This window comes from Garra rufa, chromosome 5 (assembly GCF_049309525.1).
Source record: "Garra rufa chromosome 5, GarRuf1.0, whole genome shotgun sequence".
In the NCBI taxonomy this organism is placed as follows: domain Eukaryota; kingdom Metazoa; phylum Chordata; class Actinopteri; order Cypriniformes; family Cyprinidae; genus Garra; species Garra rufa.
In genome coordinates this window covers 51,739,160-51,756,897 of record NC_133365.1, presented here as the reverse complement: position 1 = coordinate 51,756,897, position 17,738 = coordinate 51,739,160, and the positions used below count along the sequence as shown (strand labels likewise).

Here is a 17,738-nt window from a genome sequence, read left to right as displayed (position 1 = left end):
AACCTGCAAAGTACAGTATACTGCTATCTACACCACTAAGAACAGATAATATAATATAATATATGATTTTTAACCACAAAACCAGTCATAAGTGTCAATTTGAAATTGATTATGATTTATGCATCATCAAAGCTGGGTAAATAAGCTTTCCATTGATGTATGATTTGTTATATTTAGCCGAGATACAATTATTTGAAAATCTGGAATCTGAATGTGCATAAAAATCTAAATATTGAGAAAATCACCTTTAAAGTTGTCCAAATGAAGTTCTTAGTAATGCATATTATTAATCAGAAATTAAGTTTTAATATATTTATGGTAAGAAGTTTACTATCTTCATGAAACATGATCTTTACTTAACATCCTAATTGTTTTTGGCATTAAAGAAAAATCGATAATTTTCTGACCCATACAATTATTATTTTTTTGGCTATTGCTACAAATATACCTGGTTTTGTGGTCCAGGGTCACAATTAATATAATATAATATAATATAATATAATATAATATAATATAATATAATATAATATAATATAATATAATATAATATAATATAATATAATATAATATAATATAATATAATATATAATATAATATAATATAATATAATATAATTTAATATAAAGACACTGTAATAATAATAATAATAATAATATATATATATATATATATATATATATATATATATATGATATGATATGACATGAAAACAATGTATATATATACATATATGTATAAACAATGTATTATATATATATATATATATAACAAAAATCATTCAATACATTGAATTGCAAATGCTTATGCATGTAAGAATATATATATTATGTAATATATTATACAATAAATATGTGTGTGTGACTATGCATATATCAACATAATTTTCTATATTAAATATAGTATTATGTATATTAGAAAACCAAATATTAATATTAATTTTATAGAATATTATCTAAGAGAAAACTATATATACATTTTCAAAACATACATGTACACATATAGATCATAATATATTTATTGTTGTTATAACATTTTATTAATTTTATAGAATAATATTCTTATATATATATATATATATATATATATATATATATATATATATATATATATATATATAAGAATATTATTCTATATATATAAGAATATTATTCTATAATATTAATAAAATGTTATAACAACAATAAAAATAATGACTATGAATAGTAAACATTTAAATAGATATTGTATTTAGATTATGCACCAAATACTAAATATATAAATTTTTAAAACTTATGCAAGTGCATTTATTCACCTTAACTTTCTATAATATTTATAAAATTAAATATTTATTTTCTATAATAATATATAGATTGTAAATATTAATTATATATATACATATATTAAATATTCAAAATGTACACATGTACACATATTCATTTGATCAATATTTTATAAATATTATAGAATTATAGAATCAGAATATTATTCTATAATATTAATAAAATATTGGTCAAATGAATATGTGAACACAAATGAATTATTCTCATGGTTATTCATTATTTTGGCTTTACATATGACGCTTTACAAGTATATTAGATCTGTGTCATAGTCGATATGAATATTATACATTTGCATGAATATTATGCACCATATTTACATTATGCATCAAACAAAATAATATTAACATTAAAAAAATGACTATGAATAGTAAAAATTTAAAATAGATATGTATTTACATTATGCACCAAATAATATTTTTTCTGCCTTTCAGGAGGTTATATTGACAGACAGTCCTCCTGTTAGAAAAAAAAAAAACAGCCGAGATTCAAAAGCCCAGTGCACGCTCACATTATGACGTAATCCTGTGAAAGAGCACGCGCTCTTCTCAACCATGTCGACCACCAAAACACAGCAGCCGCGCCGCGCGCCTCCGTCCATCAGAACCCGAGCAGAACCGAGCAAATGAAAGCGAAATCTCATCGCTGCGCGGTAAGTCTGTGGCGCACATCGGTGCGTCTGTCTCACAATGCACTGTTTGATTCTTATTTTATTGCATGTATGTTTATTGTAAGGCTCATCATATCTCTTTAATGCATGTAAAAGAGGCGTGGCGCTACAGAACGGACGCAACAACCATCCGAAAGATGTTGCATTTGCTTAGCAACAGAGGAAAAGATGAGATGTGCAATTGTCAGCTGACTGTATGATGTATATCGACGGGCTGCATGCTCGATATCTGACAAAAGTGCTTGGAGATATGCATGAAAGGTTCTAGCGAGTGTTTCGTGTGAATGTTTACACCACTGTACACTATTATACATCATTTGCGTGGATGTCTGTCTATGGTATGGAAACACACACATACAAGCAAAACTGAAACAGAAACAAAGAGATGAGGTTTCATATTACGTGGCCTGCTGTGCAGGAGTCTGTCAATCTTTGAAGCTTAGGTTTAGTAACGTTTATGTAATATTAGAGCTTTGAAGCTTTTTTATTTCACCCTGTGCAACTGATAACAGAGCATGACAATCTTATCAGACGCAATAATTGGTATTAATGTAATGCTATTAGTGTTCATAATGTGCTTGCAAACAGAAAGATGCTTCCAAGTATGTTTCTAAAATCATAACAGACAGCACAATATGTGTTAGGTGTAATGCTACATTTTGCATGTTAATACAATAATGTACAACAATGCAAATTAAACCTCAGACAGATCATTTCACCCTGATGTGAAACTGAGGGTTTTGCATCACCCTAAAAGGGTTTATTTCAATATAATGTCTGCCTCGCTTTACATTATCTCACTGATTCACCAAAAAGAAAAAAGAAATACATTGACACGAAATATTGATTCGCGGAGTGTAGAAACCTTTTTCGGTTACAGAATAATTGTATTTGTAACTTTTTATTTTTGGCAATTCAGAGTTTATATTTGACAAGAATTACTAACAAACTCATAATTGCTGAAATAAACTCAGAAAAATCAGAATTGCAAGATATCAACTTGGAATTGTGAGATATAAACTCACAATTTTGAGGAAAATTGCAGATATAAACTCAGAATTGGGGGATATAAACTTGCAATATTGGGAAAGTCAGAACTGTGTATGAACTGTGAGCTTTAAACTCGCAATTTTTTTTTTTTTTAAATTCCAAAAAAAAAAAAAATGTTAAAATTAAAAAATGTAGAATTGTAAGATGTAAACTTACAAATGCAAGGAAAAAGTCTGGATTATGTGCTAAAAAGTTGCAATTAAAAAAAAAAAAAAAAAAAAAAAAAGAATGAGAAAAAAGTCAGAATTGGAATATGTAAACTTATAGTTGTGAGCTGTAACATCAAAACTGCAAGAAAAAAGTCTGAATAATTGTAATTGCAACTTTTTATTTTTTTTTTGGCAATGCTAAGTTTATATCTCACAAGAAATATCTAACAAATATAAAATAATAGAACTGTAAGAAATAAACCATTTTGAGAAAAAATCTGAATTGCAAAATATAAGCTCACAATTTGAAATGTGGGATGTGTGATATAAACTCAGAATTTCAAGATATAAACTTGCAATATTAAGAAAGTTACAACTGTGAGCTTTAAACTTGCAATTGTTTTTTTGTTTGTTTTTTTATTTTTAAATTCCATGGCAGAAAAAAAAAACTGAATTGTGAAATGTTAACTCAGATTTCAGGGGAAAAAACGTATAATTGTAAGATGTAAACTTACAAATGCAAGGAAAAAGTCTGAATTATGTGCTAAAAAGCAAAAAAAAAAAAAAAAAGTCAGAATTGCAATATGTAAACTTATAATTGTGAGCTGTAACATCAGAATTGGAAGAAAAAAGTCTGAATAATTGTAATTGCAACAATTTTTTGGCAATGCTGAGTTTATAACTCACAAGAAATATCTCACAAATATAAAATAATAGAACTGTAAGGAATAAACAATTTTGAGAAAAAAAATCTTAATTGCAAAATATAAGCTCACAATTTTGAGATATAAACTCAGAATTGCGGTATATAAACTTAGAAATGTGGGATATAAACCCAGAATTTCAAGATATTAACTTGCAATATTGAGAAAGTTACAACTGTGAGCTGTAAACTCAGAATTGAGAGCTATAACTTGCTATTGTGAGAAAAAAAGTCAAAACAGTAGCAAGTCAACACAGTAAAAAAAACAGAATTGCGAGATATAAAATTCAAAGACCAAGACCAAGTCAAAAAAAAAAAAAGTCTAAGATACAAACTTAGAATTGCAAGATATGAACTAGCGATATTAAGGAAGTTAGATTTATGAGCTATAAACTCACTATTACAAGAAAAGAGTAAACATTTAGAGATAAAGTGTTGCAATGATCTTTAACTTTTTTAATTCCATGGCAGAAACAGTGAAAAAAAAGGATTGCAAAAAGTCAAAATTGCAAGATGCAGATGTAAACTCACAAATGAAAGAAAATTGTCAAAATTGTGAGATAAAAAGTTACAATTAGCTTTTTTATTTGGAAAAATTAGAAGAAAAAAATTGTGAGATGTAAAACTGAAATTGCAAGAAAAGAGTTTATATAACACAATTTTTACTTTTCACTTTAAAATTACAAGAAAGATTGTAACATTCTAAGATAATTCCCTTTTTTTTATTAGATGTTTTTTATTCAATAGCACAAACAGGCTTCCATAGCCGAATGATGCAGTTATACAGTTTAGCATGATTATACAAATATATTTGACCATGGATTGCCTTGATTGGCCAATCAGAAACGAGCATACCAGAGCATTGTGTAATAATCTTTATTTTTTAATGGAAAGTCCCTGTTGTTATCTATATTTAATAGCAGTTTTCTGCCACTGTGGATTGTCTTTTGTTTAGATCAGGAAGGTTTAGAGGAGGACATGGCTGCTCAAGAACCCTCTCCCCCGTCCTCCATGGAGAACAACAAGCCAGGGTTCCCAAAGAAGATTCTGGCCAACAAACTTGAAGACAAACATTTATGCAACTGCTGTCAGAACATTTTGAGAAGACCGTTCCAAGCGCAGTGCGGCCATCGCTTTTGTTCTTACTGCTTCAACCGGACTGTTGGGTAATTCAGGCTGCTGATCAAAAGCAGATGCAGTTATTTCGATCAAAATCACTTCTGATGCAATGACTAAACAGCAAACTAAAGATAAGGGGAGCAACTAATGCAAAAAAATTTAATTACTCACAGAAAGACTAAAATGACAACACTTTTTGAAAACGTTTGGGGTCGGTAATGTTTTTGAAAATAAAATAGTCTTCTGCTCAGCAAGGCTGTTAAAAAAAAAAAAACAGTAAAATTGTGAAATATTATTACAATCCAAAATAACTCATTTCTATTTGAATATATTTTACAATGTAATTTATTTAATTTATCAAAGCTGGATTTTCAGCATTGTTCCTCCAGCCTTCAGTGGCACATGATCCTTTAGAAATCATTCTAATATGATTTGTTGCTCAAGATACATTTCTGGCATTTCTGGCTATTATCATTTCCAATATGTGTTGCATTGCCATTTTAGATCTGGACCTCAGAAATGTAATGCCTGCATCAAGGAGGACATCTTCGAAGAGCCCACGTCAATCCTCAAACAAGGCTGCGTAAGTGAAAATGCTTTGCTTAATGTGAAACATCTACACTTTTTAAAAATGATTTAAAGCCAAACCTTTTTTTTTGTAGAGCATGAACATTCCTTGTTTTCTTGCAGGCGTTTCCTGACAATGCTGCCAGAAGAGAAGTTGAAAATCTTCCAGCTGTGTGCTTCAACGAAGGCTGTTCCTGGAAAGGCAGTATTAGAGATTATGAGGTTGTGATCATTAGCATTGTAACATTAAAGTATTAAAGAAGCTAATGAAAAAATCATAAAAATTAAATTACAAGACATAAACTTGTAATTGTGAGATGTAAACTCACAAATGTGAGGAAATTGTCGGAATTGTTAGATAAAAAGTCGCAATTACCTTTTTTATTTGAAAAAAATGAGGAGAAAATGAGAAAAACAAAAATTGAGATGTAAAATCAGAATTGCAAAAAAAGGTCAGAATTCTAAGATATAAACTTAGAATTGCAAGATATGAACTTGCAGTATTGAGAAAGTTAGAATTGTGAGCTATAAACTCGAGATGTAAACTCAGATTTCAGAGGAAAAAGGTTCAAATTAACAATAAGCTTGTCAGAATTGTGAGATAAAAATTCGCAGTTACCTTTTTATTTAAAAATAAAAAAATTGCAAATCTAAGAAAAAGTCAGAATTCTAAGATATAAACTTAGAATTGCAAGACATGACACTTGCAGTATCGAGAAATTTAGAATTGTGAGATCTAAAATAAAATAAAAAAAACCTCTGAATTGTGAAATATAAAATTTGCAATTCTAAGAAAAAGTCAGAATTATAAGATGTAAACTTGAAATTGCAAGATATGAACTTGCAGTATCGAGAAAGTTAGAATTGTGAGCTATAAATTCGCTATTACAAGAAACAAAAATGTCAAAATTTAGATAAAATGTTGCAATGATATTTTTTTTTTACCTTTAAAGTTTTTTAATGTTTAATTCTAATGAAACAGTAAAAATTATAATTGTGAGATGTAAAATAAAATAGAAAAAACTTCTGAATTGTGAGATATAAAATTTGCAATTCTAAGAAAAAGTCAGAATTATAAAATGTAAACTTAAAATTGCAAGATATGAACTTGCAGTATTGAGAAAGTTAGAATTATGAGCTATAAATTCGCTATTAAGAGAAAAAAAAAGTCAAAATTGAGAAAATGTAAACTCACAAATGCGAGGAAATTGTCAGAACCCTGAGATAAAAAGTCGTAATTACCTTTTTTATTTTTAAAAAATGAGTAAAAAATTTGAAAAAAACTCAGAATTGTGAGATGTAAAATTTGCAATTCTAAGACAAAGTCAAAATCATAAGATATAAACTTGAAATTGCAAGATATGAACTTGCAGTATTGAGAAAGACAGAACTGTGAGCTATAAGCTCCGTATTGTAAGTTTTGCGAGATGTAAACTCAGATTTCAGAGGAAAAAAGTCTGAATTACCAGACATAAACTTAGAATTGTAAGATGTACAGTAAACTCACAAATGCGAACTAAATAAAATTCAGTTTTAAAACAGAGCAAACTAAAATAAAATAATTAAGTTGAAGTACTAAAATTACTAAAACTGAAATGAAAAGTGAATAGAAATGTTTAATAAAAAATTATAATACAATTGACAAAAGCACGTAACAAAATTGCTATAACTTAAATGAAAATAAAAAAATAAAAGCTGATTTAAAATAGAATAGAACTAAATAAAAGCATTAAAAATTATAAAAATGGACAAAAACACAACAAAATGGCTAAAATTTAGAAATTGAAAACAAAAAACTGAAACTATAAAAAGCTGAAAATAGCAGTATTAATGATTATGAGGTTGTGATCATTAGCTTTGTATCATTAGCAACAGTATTAAAGTATTCAAAGAAGCATTTGAAAAAATCATCATAAGACAAACTTATAATTGCAAGATGTCAACTCAGATTTCAGAGGAAAAAAGTCTGAACTGCTAGACATAAACTTAGAATTGAGAGATGTAAACTCACAAATGCGAGGAAAAAAGTCTTTGAGATAAAAAGTCGCAATTACCATTTTTATTTTTTAAAAACGAGTAAAAAATTAGAAAAAAAATCTGAATTGTGAGATATAAAATTCACAATTCTAAGAAAGTCTGATTCTGACAAAGTCAAAATCATAAGATATAAACTTGCAATATTGAGAAAGTTAGAATCGTGAGCTATAAATTCGCTATTACGAGAAAAAAAAGTCAAAATTGAGGAAAAAAGTCTGAACTGCTAGACATAAACTTAGAATTGTGAGGAAATGGTCAGATTTGTGAGATAAAAAGTCACATTTACCTTTTTATTTCTTAAAAACTGGTAAAAAATGAGATATAAAATTAATCAAAATCGTAAGATTACGAACTTGCAATATTGAGAAAGAATTGTGTAGAGAAAAGACTCAAAATTTTGAGATAAAGTGTTGCAAATTTTCTTTTTTGACTTTGGCGGACACAGTATAAAAAAGTATTTAAACACTATTTGCATAAATAAGTAGTATAAAGGTTTCTCATTATTCAGTTTGTAACTTGTGTCATATCTCTGTTTTTTTTGTGTAGTTGAGCCATGAGGGGAAGTGTGAGTTCATGATTCTGCCGTGTCCCTTGTGCAAAGAGCTCATTAGATTGAACGAACAGGAGCGTCATAATGAACGCGAGTGTCCGGAGAGAACGCTCAACTGCAAGTACTGTAAAGAACCATTTCACTTCAAAAACATCAAGGTAAGTGAGTGGTCTGAGAAAAGATGTATTCATTTGAAGGAAAAATATTTAAAAAATGTATGTTACAATAAATTGTGGTTTCACAGGCCCATGATGAGATCTGTCCCAAATATCCTATGATCTGTGAAGGATGTGCGAAGAAGAAAATCCCAAGGGAAAAGGTGTGGTAATCAAAAACATATCACATTGAGTATGGAAATCATATTGAGTATTGTTTCGTAACACTGAGTTAAGAAATCAGAACAAGCAGGAATTTTTGTTTCTTTGCTCTACTCTTTTTTTAGTATGTTGACCACATCAAGTTCTGCAGCAAATTCAGGACGCCCTGCAGATATCATGTGGTTGGCTGTGACATGTCAGTAAGTACAGTTTTGAAAACAAGTTTACAAATAAGTTACTTAAAATAGATTAAACGGTAACTGAAATAAAATAAAAAAGTACTTTTGCCAGTTTATTACTTTTGTATTTAAGGTACTAAAATAACTACAATTAATAAATAAAATGTAATAAAAACTATACTATATAGACATATAAAAATAAAATGGCAAGTACAACAAAATGACTAATATATAAAAATTATATTAAATATTAATATTTCTCGTAGATACAAATATAAAACTAGATGTTGAAGTACTAAAATTTCTAAAACTGAAATAGAAGTAAATTAAAACTAAACTAAGGTTTTAAAAATAATAAAAATGACAAAAGCACAACAAAATGACTAAAATTTAAACAAAAACTAAAAAACAAAAACGAAATCTGAAAATTTAAAAACAAGAGATAATTCAAAATATTAATTAATACTAACACTAATGGAGATTTTAAATAATGCAAATGCATAAAATGTACTATTTATCACAGATAGAAATATAAAACAAAGTTGAAGGACTAAAATGACTAAAACTGTAATAAAAGTAAATTAAATAAATAGAAATATTTAAAAAAGCATGTAACAAAATAACTAAAACTTAAACATATAAAAATAAAAGCTAAATTAAAATCTTAATAAATACTAAAAACACACTGAAAAAGAGTTATAATTATATAATTTAAATATATAAATTATAAGTAAGGTTCTAAAATTTTAAAAACTGGAGTAAAGTGAATTAAACTTAAATAGAAGTATTAAAAATAATAAAAATGGCAAAAGCACATAACAAGATCACTAAAACATAAACAAAAATAAAAACAATGAAAACTGACAATAAAAAATAAGACCTACTTCAAAATTTTAATAAATGCTAACACAAAATATATTTATTATATAATTTAAATGCATCAAATATACAGTTTATTACAGATACAAATATGAATGTTGAAACTAAATAGAAATATAAAAAAAATTGACAAAAGCACAAAATGACTAAAACCCATTTTTGAACATAGACGTGAAAAGTGCACTATCCAATCTGAAACTGATAGAATTCATGAACGAATACATTTTCTATAATATAATATAATTTTAAAGTACCTTTTCCATGGTAATGCAATGTCTGATATAAAATTTTTCACAAGAGTAAAGTTTTCAAATGATTAAATTTGAGGTAGAATTTATGATGATTTCTAAAGCGTGTTCATACAATTTGTATCAAACATCACTATGTCTCACAGATACAAATATAATACTAGACTTATGTTTTCTGAAAAAAAAATATGAGCTATGATTTCCCGTGCAGTTACACAATGCAAACCTCTTGATTTGAGGAGTCATTCCCAAGTTATATGCTGAAAACTAACTCAATTGGTTTCCCATTGAGGTGGAGAAGGAGAAGATCCATGATCATGAGCGTGCCTGTGCTCACGAACATCTCAACCTGCTTCTGCACTACATCATGGGCATGAAGGTCAGTCTGGAGGGCCTCCAGCCCCAAACTCTGGAGCTGGCTGGTCATAAAGCACACGAGCTTCACCAGGCGCTCCGAGACCTGGAGGTCAGAGTCAGTCAGCTAAGCACCATCCCCGGCCCGACCGGACCTCCCGTGCAGGGGGTCCCCCCCTCTTCATCCTCTGCCTCGTCCTCCTCCGTCGCATCCACATCCACTGCGGTGCCTCCTCCTCCTGTGCCCACTGCCACACTGCCCACGTCCTTCACTCCTCTGCCCAGTTCGGTGGGCGCAGCCCTGGAGCTCCAGCTCCACAGTGAGAAGACCAAGGTGGCTGATCTGGGCCGTCGCTGTCAGGAGCTGGAGGTGAAGGCAGGGACGTTTGAAGATGTGGTCTGCGTGCTTAACCGAGAAGTGGAGCGCTTCGCAACTACCATGGAGGCCAGCAACCGCCAGCACAGACTCGATCAGGACAAAATCGAGGCTCTTAGTAACAAGGTGTGCTGTCTGTTTTAATATTGTCAATGTAAATCTTTGCTGATTTTGTACGTTTGCCCACTGACAAAGAACGATCAGTCTAGTGTTTTAATGGTAGGGTTATCTGAACAGTGAGAGACAGTATAACAACCAAAAAATCCAGACAAATGCATTTCAAAAAAGTAAAAATTCATTTGCATTTTATTGAGTGAAATAAGTATTTGATCCCCTATCAATCAGCAAGATTTCTAGCTCCCAGGTGTTTTTTTTATACAGGTAATGAGATTAGGAGCACTCTCTTTTAAGGGAGTGCTCGTAATCTCAGCTTGTTACCAGTATAAAAGACACCTGTTCACAGAAGCAATCAATCAATCAGATTCTAAACTCTCCACCATGGCCAAGACCAAAGAGCTGTCCAAGGATGTCAGGGACAAGATTGTAGACCTACACAAGGCTGGAATGGGCTACAAGACCATCACCAAGCAGCTTGGTAAGAAGGTGACAACAGTTGGTGTGATTTTTCGCAAATGGAAGAAACACAAAATAACTGTCAACCTCCTTTGGTCTGGAGCTCCATGCAAGATCTCACCTTGTGGAGTTTCAATGATCATGAGAACGGTGAGGAATGAGCCCAGAACTACACGGAAAGATCTTGTCAATGATCTCAAGGCAGCTGGGACCATAGTCACCAAGAAAACAATTGGTAACACTCTATGCCATGAAGCACTGAAATCCTGCAGCGCCCACAAAGTTCCCCTACTCAAGAAAGCAAATATACAGGCCCGTCTGAAGTTTGCCAGTGAACATCTGAATGATTCAGAGGAGAACTGGGTGAAAGTGTTGTGGTCAGATGAGACCAAACTCAAGCTCTTTGGCATCAGCTCAACTCACCGTGTTTGGAGGAGAAATGCTGCCTATGACCCCCAAGAACACCATTGCCACCGTCATGGAGGTGGAAACATGCTTTGGGGGTGTTTTTCTGCTAAGGGGACGGGACAACTGCACCACATCAAAGAGATGATGGACAGGGTCGTGTACTGTCAAATCTTGGGTGAGAGCCTCCTTCCCTCAGCCAGGGCATTGAAAATGTGTTGTGGATGCATGAAAATGACCCAAAACACACGGCCAAGACAACAAAGGAGTGGCTCGAGAAGAAGCACATTAAGGTCCTGGAGTGGCCTAGGCAGTCTCCAAACCTTAAAGGGATAGTTCACCCAAAAATGTAAATTTGATGTTTATCTGCTTACCCCCAGGGCATCCAAGATGTAGGTGACTTTGTTTCTTCGGTAGAACACAAACAAAGATTTTTAACTCAAACTGTTGCAGTCTGTCAGTCATATAATGGCAGTCAATGGGATGCATGGCTTTGAGAGTCAAAAAACATACACAGACAAAACCAAATTAAACCCTGCAGCTTTTGACGATACACTGAGGTCTTAACACATGAAACAGTCAGTCTGTGCAAGAAACTGAACAGTATTTATATCATTTTAATCCACTGCAATGTCTATCTGTCCTGAGTGTGTTCACAAAAACCGGCGGGTGACGAAGAGCAAGTTTAGTCGATCAGACTCAAAAGTTGGGAGTTGGTGAAAAGTCAACACTCCTGGATGAGTTCGCGGAAGCAAACTTAATCTTTTAGTGTTTAATCGGTTGTACCAATCAGGATAAGCAGGATAAGGACAAGTAATTACTATTTTGAGTAGCTGTTGTACCCACAATTTCTCTGTGTAAACAGTGACCTATATGTGACCCTGGACCACAAAACCAGTCTTAAGTAGCACAGGTATATTTGTAGCAATAGCCAAAAATACATTGTATGGGTCAAAATTATAGATTTTTCTTTTATTCTTTTATCCAAAAATCATCAGCATATTAAGTAAAGGTCATGTTCCATGAAGATATTTTGTAAATTTGCTACCATAAATATATAAAAACTTGATTTTTGATTAGTAATATGCTTTGCTAAGAACTTCATTTGGACAACTTTTAAGGCGATTTTCTCAATATTTAGATTTTTTTGCACCCTCAGATTCCAGGTTTTCAAATAGTTGTATCTCAGACAAACATTGTCCTATTTTAACAAACAATATATCAATGGAGCTTTCAGATTATGTAAGAATCTCAAATTTACACTTATGACTGGTTTTGTGGTCCAGGGTCACATATGTCCAACAAAGCATGTTGATGTGTCACCCACCGGTTTTTGTGAACACGCTCAGGAGAGTTGAACCTTGCGGTGGATCAGAGGTAAAAAATTATATAAATACTGTTCAGTTTCTTGCACAGGCCGATTGTTTCGTGTGTTAAGACCTCAGCACATTGTCACGAGCCGCAGGGTTTACTTGGTTTTGTCTGTGTGTGTTTTTTTGGCTCTCAAAGCCATGGAGCCCATTGACTGCATTTATATGACTGACCAACTACAACAGTTTGAGTTAAAAATCTTTGTTTGTGTTCTACTGAAGAAACAAAGTCACCTACATCTTGGATGCCCTGGGGGTAAGCAGATAAACATCAAACTTTCATTTTTGGGTGAAATATCCCTTTAATCCCATAGAAAATGTCAGTATCGTAACCTTAATTACTTGAAGAGGATCTGCAAAGAGGAGTGGGATAAAATCCCTCCTGTCATGTGTGCAAACCTGGTGGCCAACTACAAGAAACATCTGACCTCTGTTGCCAAGTATTAAGTAAGGGGTCAAATTCTTATTTCACTCATTAAAATGCAAATCAATTGATAACTCTTTTGAAATGCATTTTCCTGTTTTTTTTCTCACTGTTCAAATAGACTCATTTCTTTGTCAGTGGGCAAACGTATAAAATCAGCAGGAGATCAAATTTTTTTTTTTCCTCACTGTATGTGACTGGATCCAAATCTAATCAAACGGCCTCACGTCATGTATTGCTCACATAGGTTCGTCAGCTGGAGCGCCAGGTGGGTGTTAAAGACCTGACTGTGGCTGAAATGGAGGGCAGATTGCGGGAGATGTCTGCTACCACGTTTGACGGTGTCTTCATCTGGCGGATATCAGACTTTACTAAGAAGAGACAAGATGCCATTGCTGGACGGGCGCCTGCCATGTTTTCACCTGGTAAAAAACACATTAGCGAGGATATACACAGACTTGTAAATTATGTATTTTGACTAACATGCTCCTTGTTTTGTTCAGCATTTTACACAAGCAAGTATGGTTATAAGATGTGCCTGCGGATTTACCTGAACGGGGACGGGACGGGTCGTGGAACGCATCTATCGCTGTTTTTTGTGGTGATGAGAGGAATGAGTGACGCGCTGCTCAAATGGCCCTTTAACCAAAAGGTACATCAACATTTTGTTCACTACATGTCTTCAGATTAATGCTAAATGTGTTTTTTTTATGTTAAAACATTACAGAATTTCACTACTTTTGAGAAAAATAAACAATATTGTTAATTTGTGGTAATTTATTGTTGTGAATAAATTAGGACTGAATATATTAATATTGCATAGTATTTTATATATAATACAGAATGCGTAAGTAGTAGTAGTTGTAGTAAAAATAATAATAATGCATGACTTAGAAGCCTTTTTAGATCATATATTGCCAGGCAAATAGAAATGTTTGTTTGTGAATTCAAGATTTAAATATATGTTCATTTATTTTTGTGAATAAAAGAAATATATACATTATATATTAATATTGAATATTTTATTTTAATTTATTAATAAAAAAGAAACTGTAAAAAATATATAAATTGTTATATATTTATGTCTATATAAGAATAGATAAAATAGAAATAATAAAACTAAAATTTCAAATAGGGAAATTTTAAGTGAATATTGAAATGTTTATGTATGAATTGTACAAACTACAAAGTGAATGTTGAAGTACTAAAAGTACTAAACTATTTATATTAAGAGCTAATTCAAAATAAGAGAAGAGACTATATATATGTTTTTTTGTATATATAATATATATATTCTATTTCAATATTTTTTATACTTTTAAATATTTTTTAATATAATCTTTTTTTTTATATTAATAATATTTTGTATAAACAAAGTTGAAGTAGTAAAATTACTAAAACTGAAATAAAAGTAAACTAAATAGAAATATAAAAAATGACAAAATCACATAACAAAATGACTAAAACTTAAATTAAAATGAAATGGAAAGTATAAAAAAATAAGAACTAATTCAAATAATAATAAAATAAAATAACAGAGAAGAGACTATATAACAATTACTTTTTTTGTGTGTATATATATATATATATATAAATTCAATAATAATATATTATATTTTATATATTGAAATCATATATTTGACATCTATTTTAATATTAAGAATAGCATCAATGCTCTGTGGTGTAACCAAGGCCATACAGGTAGGAAAAAATAAATAACCCTAACCAATTCATTTCTAACCCAAAATGAATGCATTACATCCAGGTGACACTGATGCTGCTGGACCAGAGTAACAGAGAGCACATCATCGACGCTTTCCGTCCCGACATCACTTCCTCCTCATTCCAGCGGCCCGTAAGCGAGATGAACATCGCCAGTGGCTGCCCGCTCTTCTGTCCGCTGTCCAAGCTGGAGGGCAAGAACTCATACATACGTGACGACACCATCTTCATCAAAGCCATCGTGGACCTCACTGGCCTTTAGGTTTTCTACTTGGGTACTTCGGTCAGACGCTGCCTCTGACGCAGGATCTGCTTCACCACAGCAGGAGATTTACTCCCTGACGTCTGTTTTGACACGTTTCCCTGCATGTGTTAAACCGCCACAAATGTTGCACTGATGCATCGCTCCAGAAAGGGTCGGCAGAGCTCTAAAATAGGAAAAAAGGGTCGTGAAACACTGGAATTGAACGTGAAGTCCGGTCCAGTTACATAGTGTAGAGTACCATGCAAACATTAAAGGAGTAGTTCAACCAAAAGTGTAAATTCACTCTTAGGCCATTCAAGATGTAGATTAGTTTGTTTCTTCATCAGATTTGGAGAAATGTAGCATTGCATCACTTGCCCACCAATGGATCCTCTGCAGTGAATGGGTAAGTTCCTAGGGTTTCTTAAGCAGTGCTGGGTGTAACTAGTTACTAAGTAATTAAAGGTGCCATAGAATGGAAAACTGAATTTACCTTGGCATAGTTAAATAATAACAGTTCAGTACATGGCCATGACATACCATGAGTCTCAAACACCATCGTTTCCTCCTTCTTATATAAATCTGGTATTTGCAAAAGACCACCGAAAAATACGCAACATCGCCGAGATCGTTAATAGTTACGCCTCCAACATTTGCATCGCCCAATAATCACTAAGGTCAGCACATCAGTTAAACAAGGCAAGCCGCTGAAGGGACACGTGAGCTTAATGCAAGCGCTAGCCTGTTACATTGCAATACATAGGATTTCACTTCCCACATAAACAGAGAGATGACTGCGCTGATGATGGTGAATGATGGAGAAATAACTGCGTTGATGATGGCGAATGATTTACAGATCTGGAGAATCACTGAGGAGCAGCTCAACTTGTGTGGTAAGAAGCAATCACACTAAAATATCCGCGATTCAAAACGTTAGATTCAACAAACCACATATTAAAAGCGGCTAGAGCTCCTAATTAAAAATATATTGGTAACACTTTATAATAACGTTCAGTTGTAAGTCTTTTATAAGTGATTAGTTAATGATGAAATAATCATTTACAAAACATTCACAAATGATAATTAAGTGATATGCTAACAGTTTGTGTATGTTTTGTTAATTAATTTACAAGTAATTAGTTAATGATGAACTAATTATTTACAAAATATGACTATGTGTTTATAAATTATGAATAAGTGATATGTTCATTTTATTGTAAGTACTATGCTAACGATTTACCCATCTGTCGTAAATTATCTGAAAAATGGCATATCATGAAATAATCAAACAGATCCTTAGTAAATGGTTAAAAATTACTAGTTAACCCCTTAACTGTTTCATTTACAAGTTATTAGTTAATGATGAACTAATCATTTACAAAACATGACTATGCATTCGTTATTATAAAGTGTTACCAATATATTTTTATCCATGTGCGAGCTAATGAGCTCTGTGAAACAGCCAATTAGAGCGGAGCTCATTAATATTCATGAAGCTTCCAAATAACAGAGCATTTCATTCTAGGGGCAAATCCTAGGGTTGTAAATGGACCTGTAAAACCATTTCTGGAGATTTTTATGCCCTTTCCTATGCCATATACCTTCTATGTAGTTCTCAGAGAACAATTTAAAATATTCTCTCAATGCATTCTATGGCACCTTTAAGTTGGCTTGAGAAAGCAGACTTACTGAAATGCTATTTAAACTTATTATTATTCCTTTTCTTCTGTTTTTAACAAACAAGAAACATGCTAATCATGTTAAAAATATGATAGCAACATACTAGCAAATTGCTAACCATGCTAACAACATGTTAATCATGCTAGAAACATGCTAACAACTTGTTAATCATGCTAGAAACATGCTAGCAACATGCTAACAACTTGTTAATCATGCTAGAAACATGGTAGCAACGTGCTAATCATGTTAGAAACATGTTAGTAACTTGCTAATCATGGTAACAACATGCTAGTAGCATGCTAATCATGCTAGAAACATGCTAGAAACTTGCTAATCATGTTAGAAAAATGCTAGTAACATGCTGACAATTTGTTAATCATGTTAAAACATGCTAGTAACTTTGCTAATCATGCTAAAAATATGACTAGCAACTTGCTAATTGTGTTAGAAACATGTTAGTAAAATGCTAATCATGCTAGAAGCAGACTAGTAACATGCTAGTAACTTTGTTAATCATGGTAGAAACATGCTAGCAGCTTGCCAATCATGCTAGAAACATGTTAAAAACTTGCTAATCATGTTTAAAAAATGCTAGTAACATGCTAATCATGCTAAAAATATGATAGCAACATACTAGCAACTTGCTAATCGCGTTAGAAACATGTTATTAAAATGCTAATCATGCTAGAAGCAGACTAGTAACATGCTAGTAACTTTGTTAATTGTGCTAGAAACATGTTAGCAACATGCTAACTTGTTAATCATGATAGAAACATGGTAGCATGGTAGCATGATTAGCAAGTTAC

The 17,738-nt window shown here is 31.9% G+C and overlaps 1 protein-coding gene across 1 annotated transcript; it reads left to right on the top strand.

Annotated features, from left to right (window-relative positions):
- Nucleotides 1–4,858: 4,858 nt before the first annotated feature.
- Nucleotides 4,859–17,133, top strand: LOC141335392 (TNF receptor-associated factor 2). The gene is made up of 11 exons (XM_073840837.1): nt 4,859–5,054; nt 5,512–5,590; nt 5,698–5,796; nt 8,158–8,319; nt 8,406–8,480; nt 8,604–8,678; nt 10,077–10,163; nt 10,446–10,640; nt 13,534–13,711; nt 13,790–13,938; nt 15,052–17,133. The coding sequence occupies exons 1-11, from the start codon at nt 4,867–4,869 to the stop codon at nt 15,268–15,270; spliced, it is 1,506 nt and encodes a 501-aa protein (XP_073696938.1). The 5' UTR covers nt 4,859–4,866; the 3' UTR covers nt 15,271–17,133.
- Nucleotides 17,134–17,738: the final 605 nt, after the last annotated feature.

Coding starts and splice junctions, on each gene's coding strand:
- LOC141335392 (XM_073840837.1), top strand. CDS start 4,867: ATGGCTGCTCAAGAACCCTCTCCCCCGTCCTCCATGGAGAACAACAAG. Junction 5,055..5,511: donor TGCTTCAACCGGACTGTTGG/GTAATTCAGGCT, acceptor TTGCCATTTTAG/ATCTGGACCTCAGAAATGTA. Junction 8,481..8,603: donor AGAAAATCCCAAGGGAAAAG/GTGTGGTAATCA, acceptor CTCTTTTTTTAG/TATGTTGACCACATCAAGTT.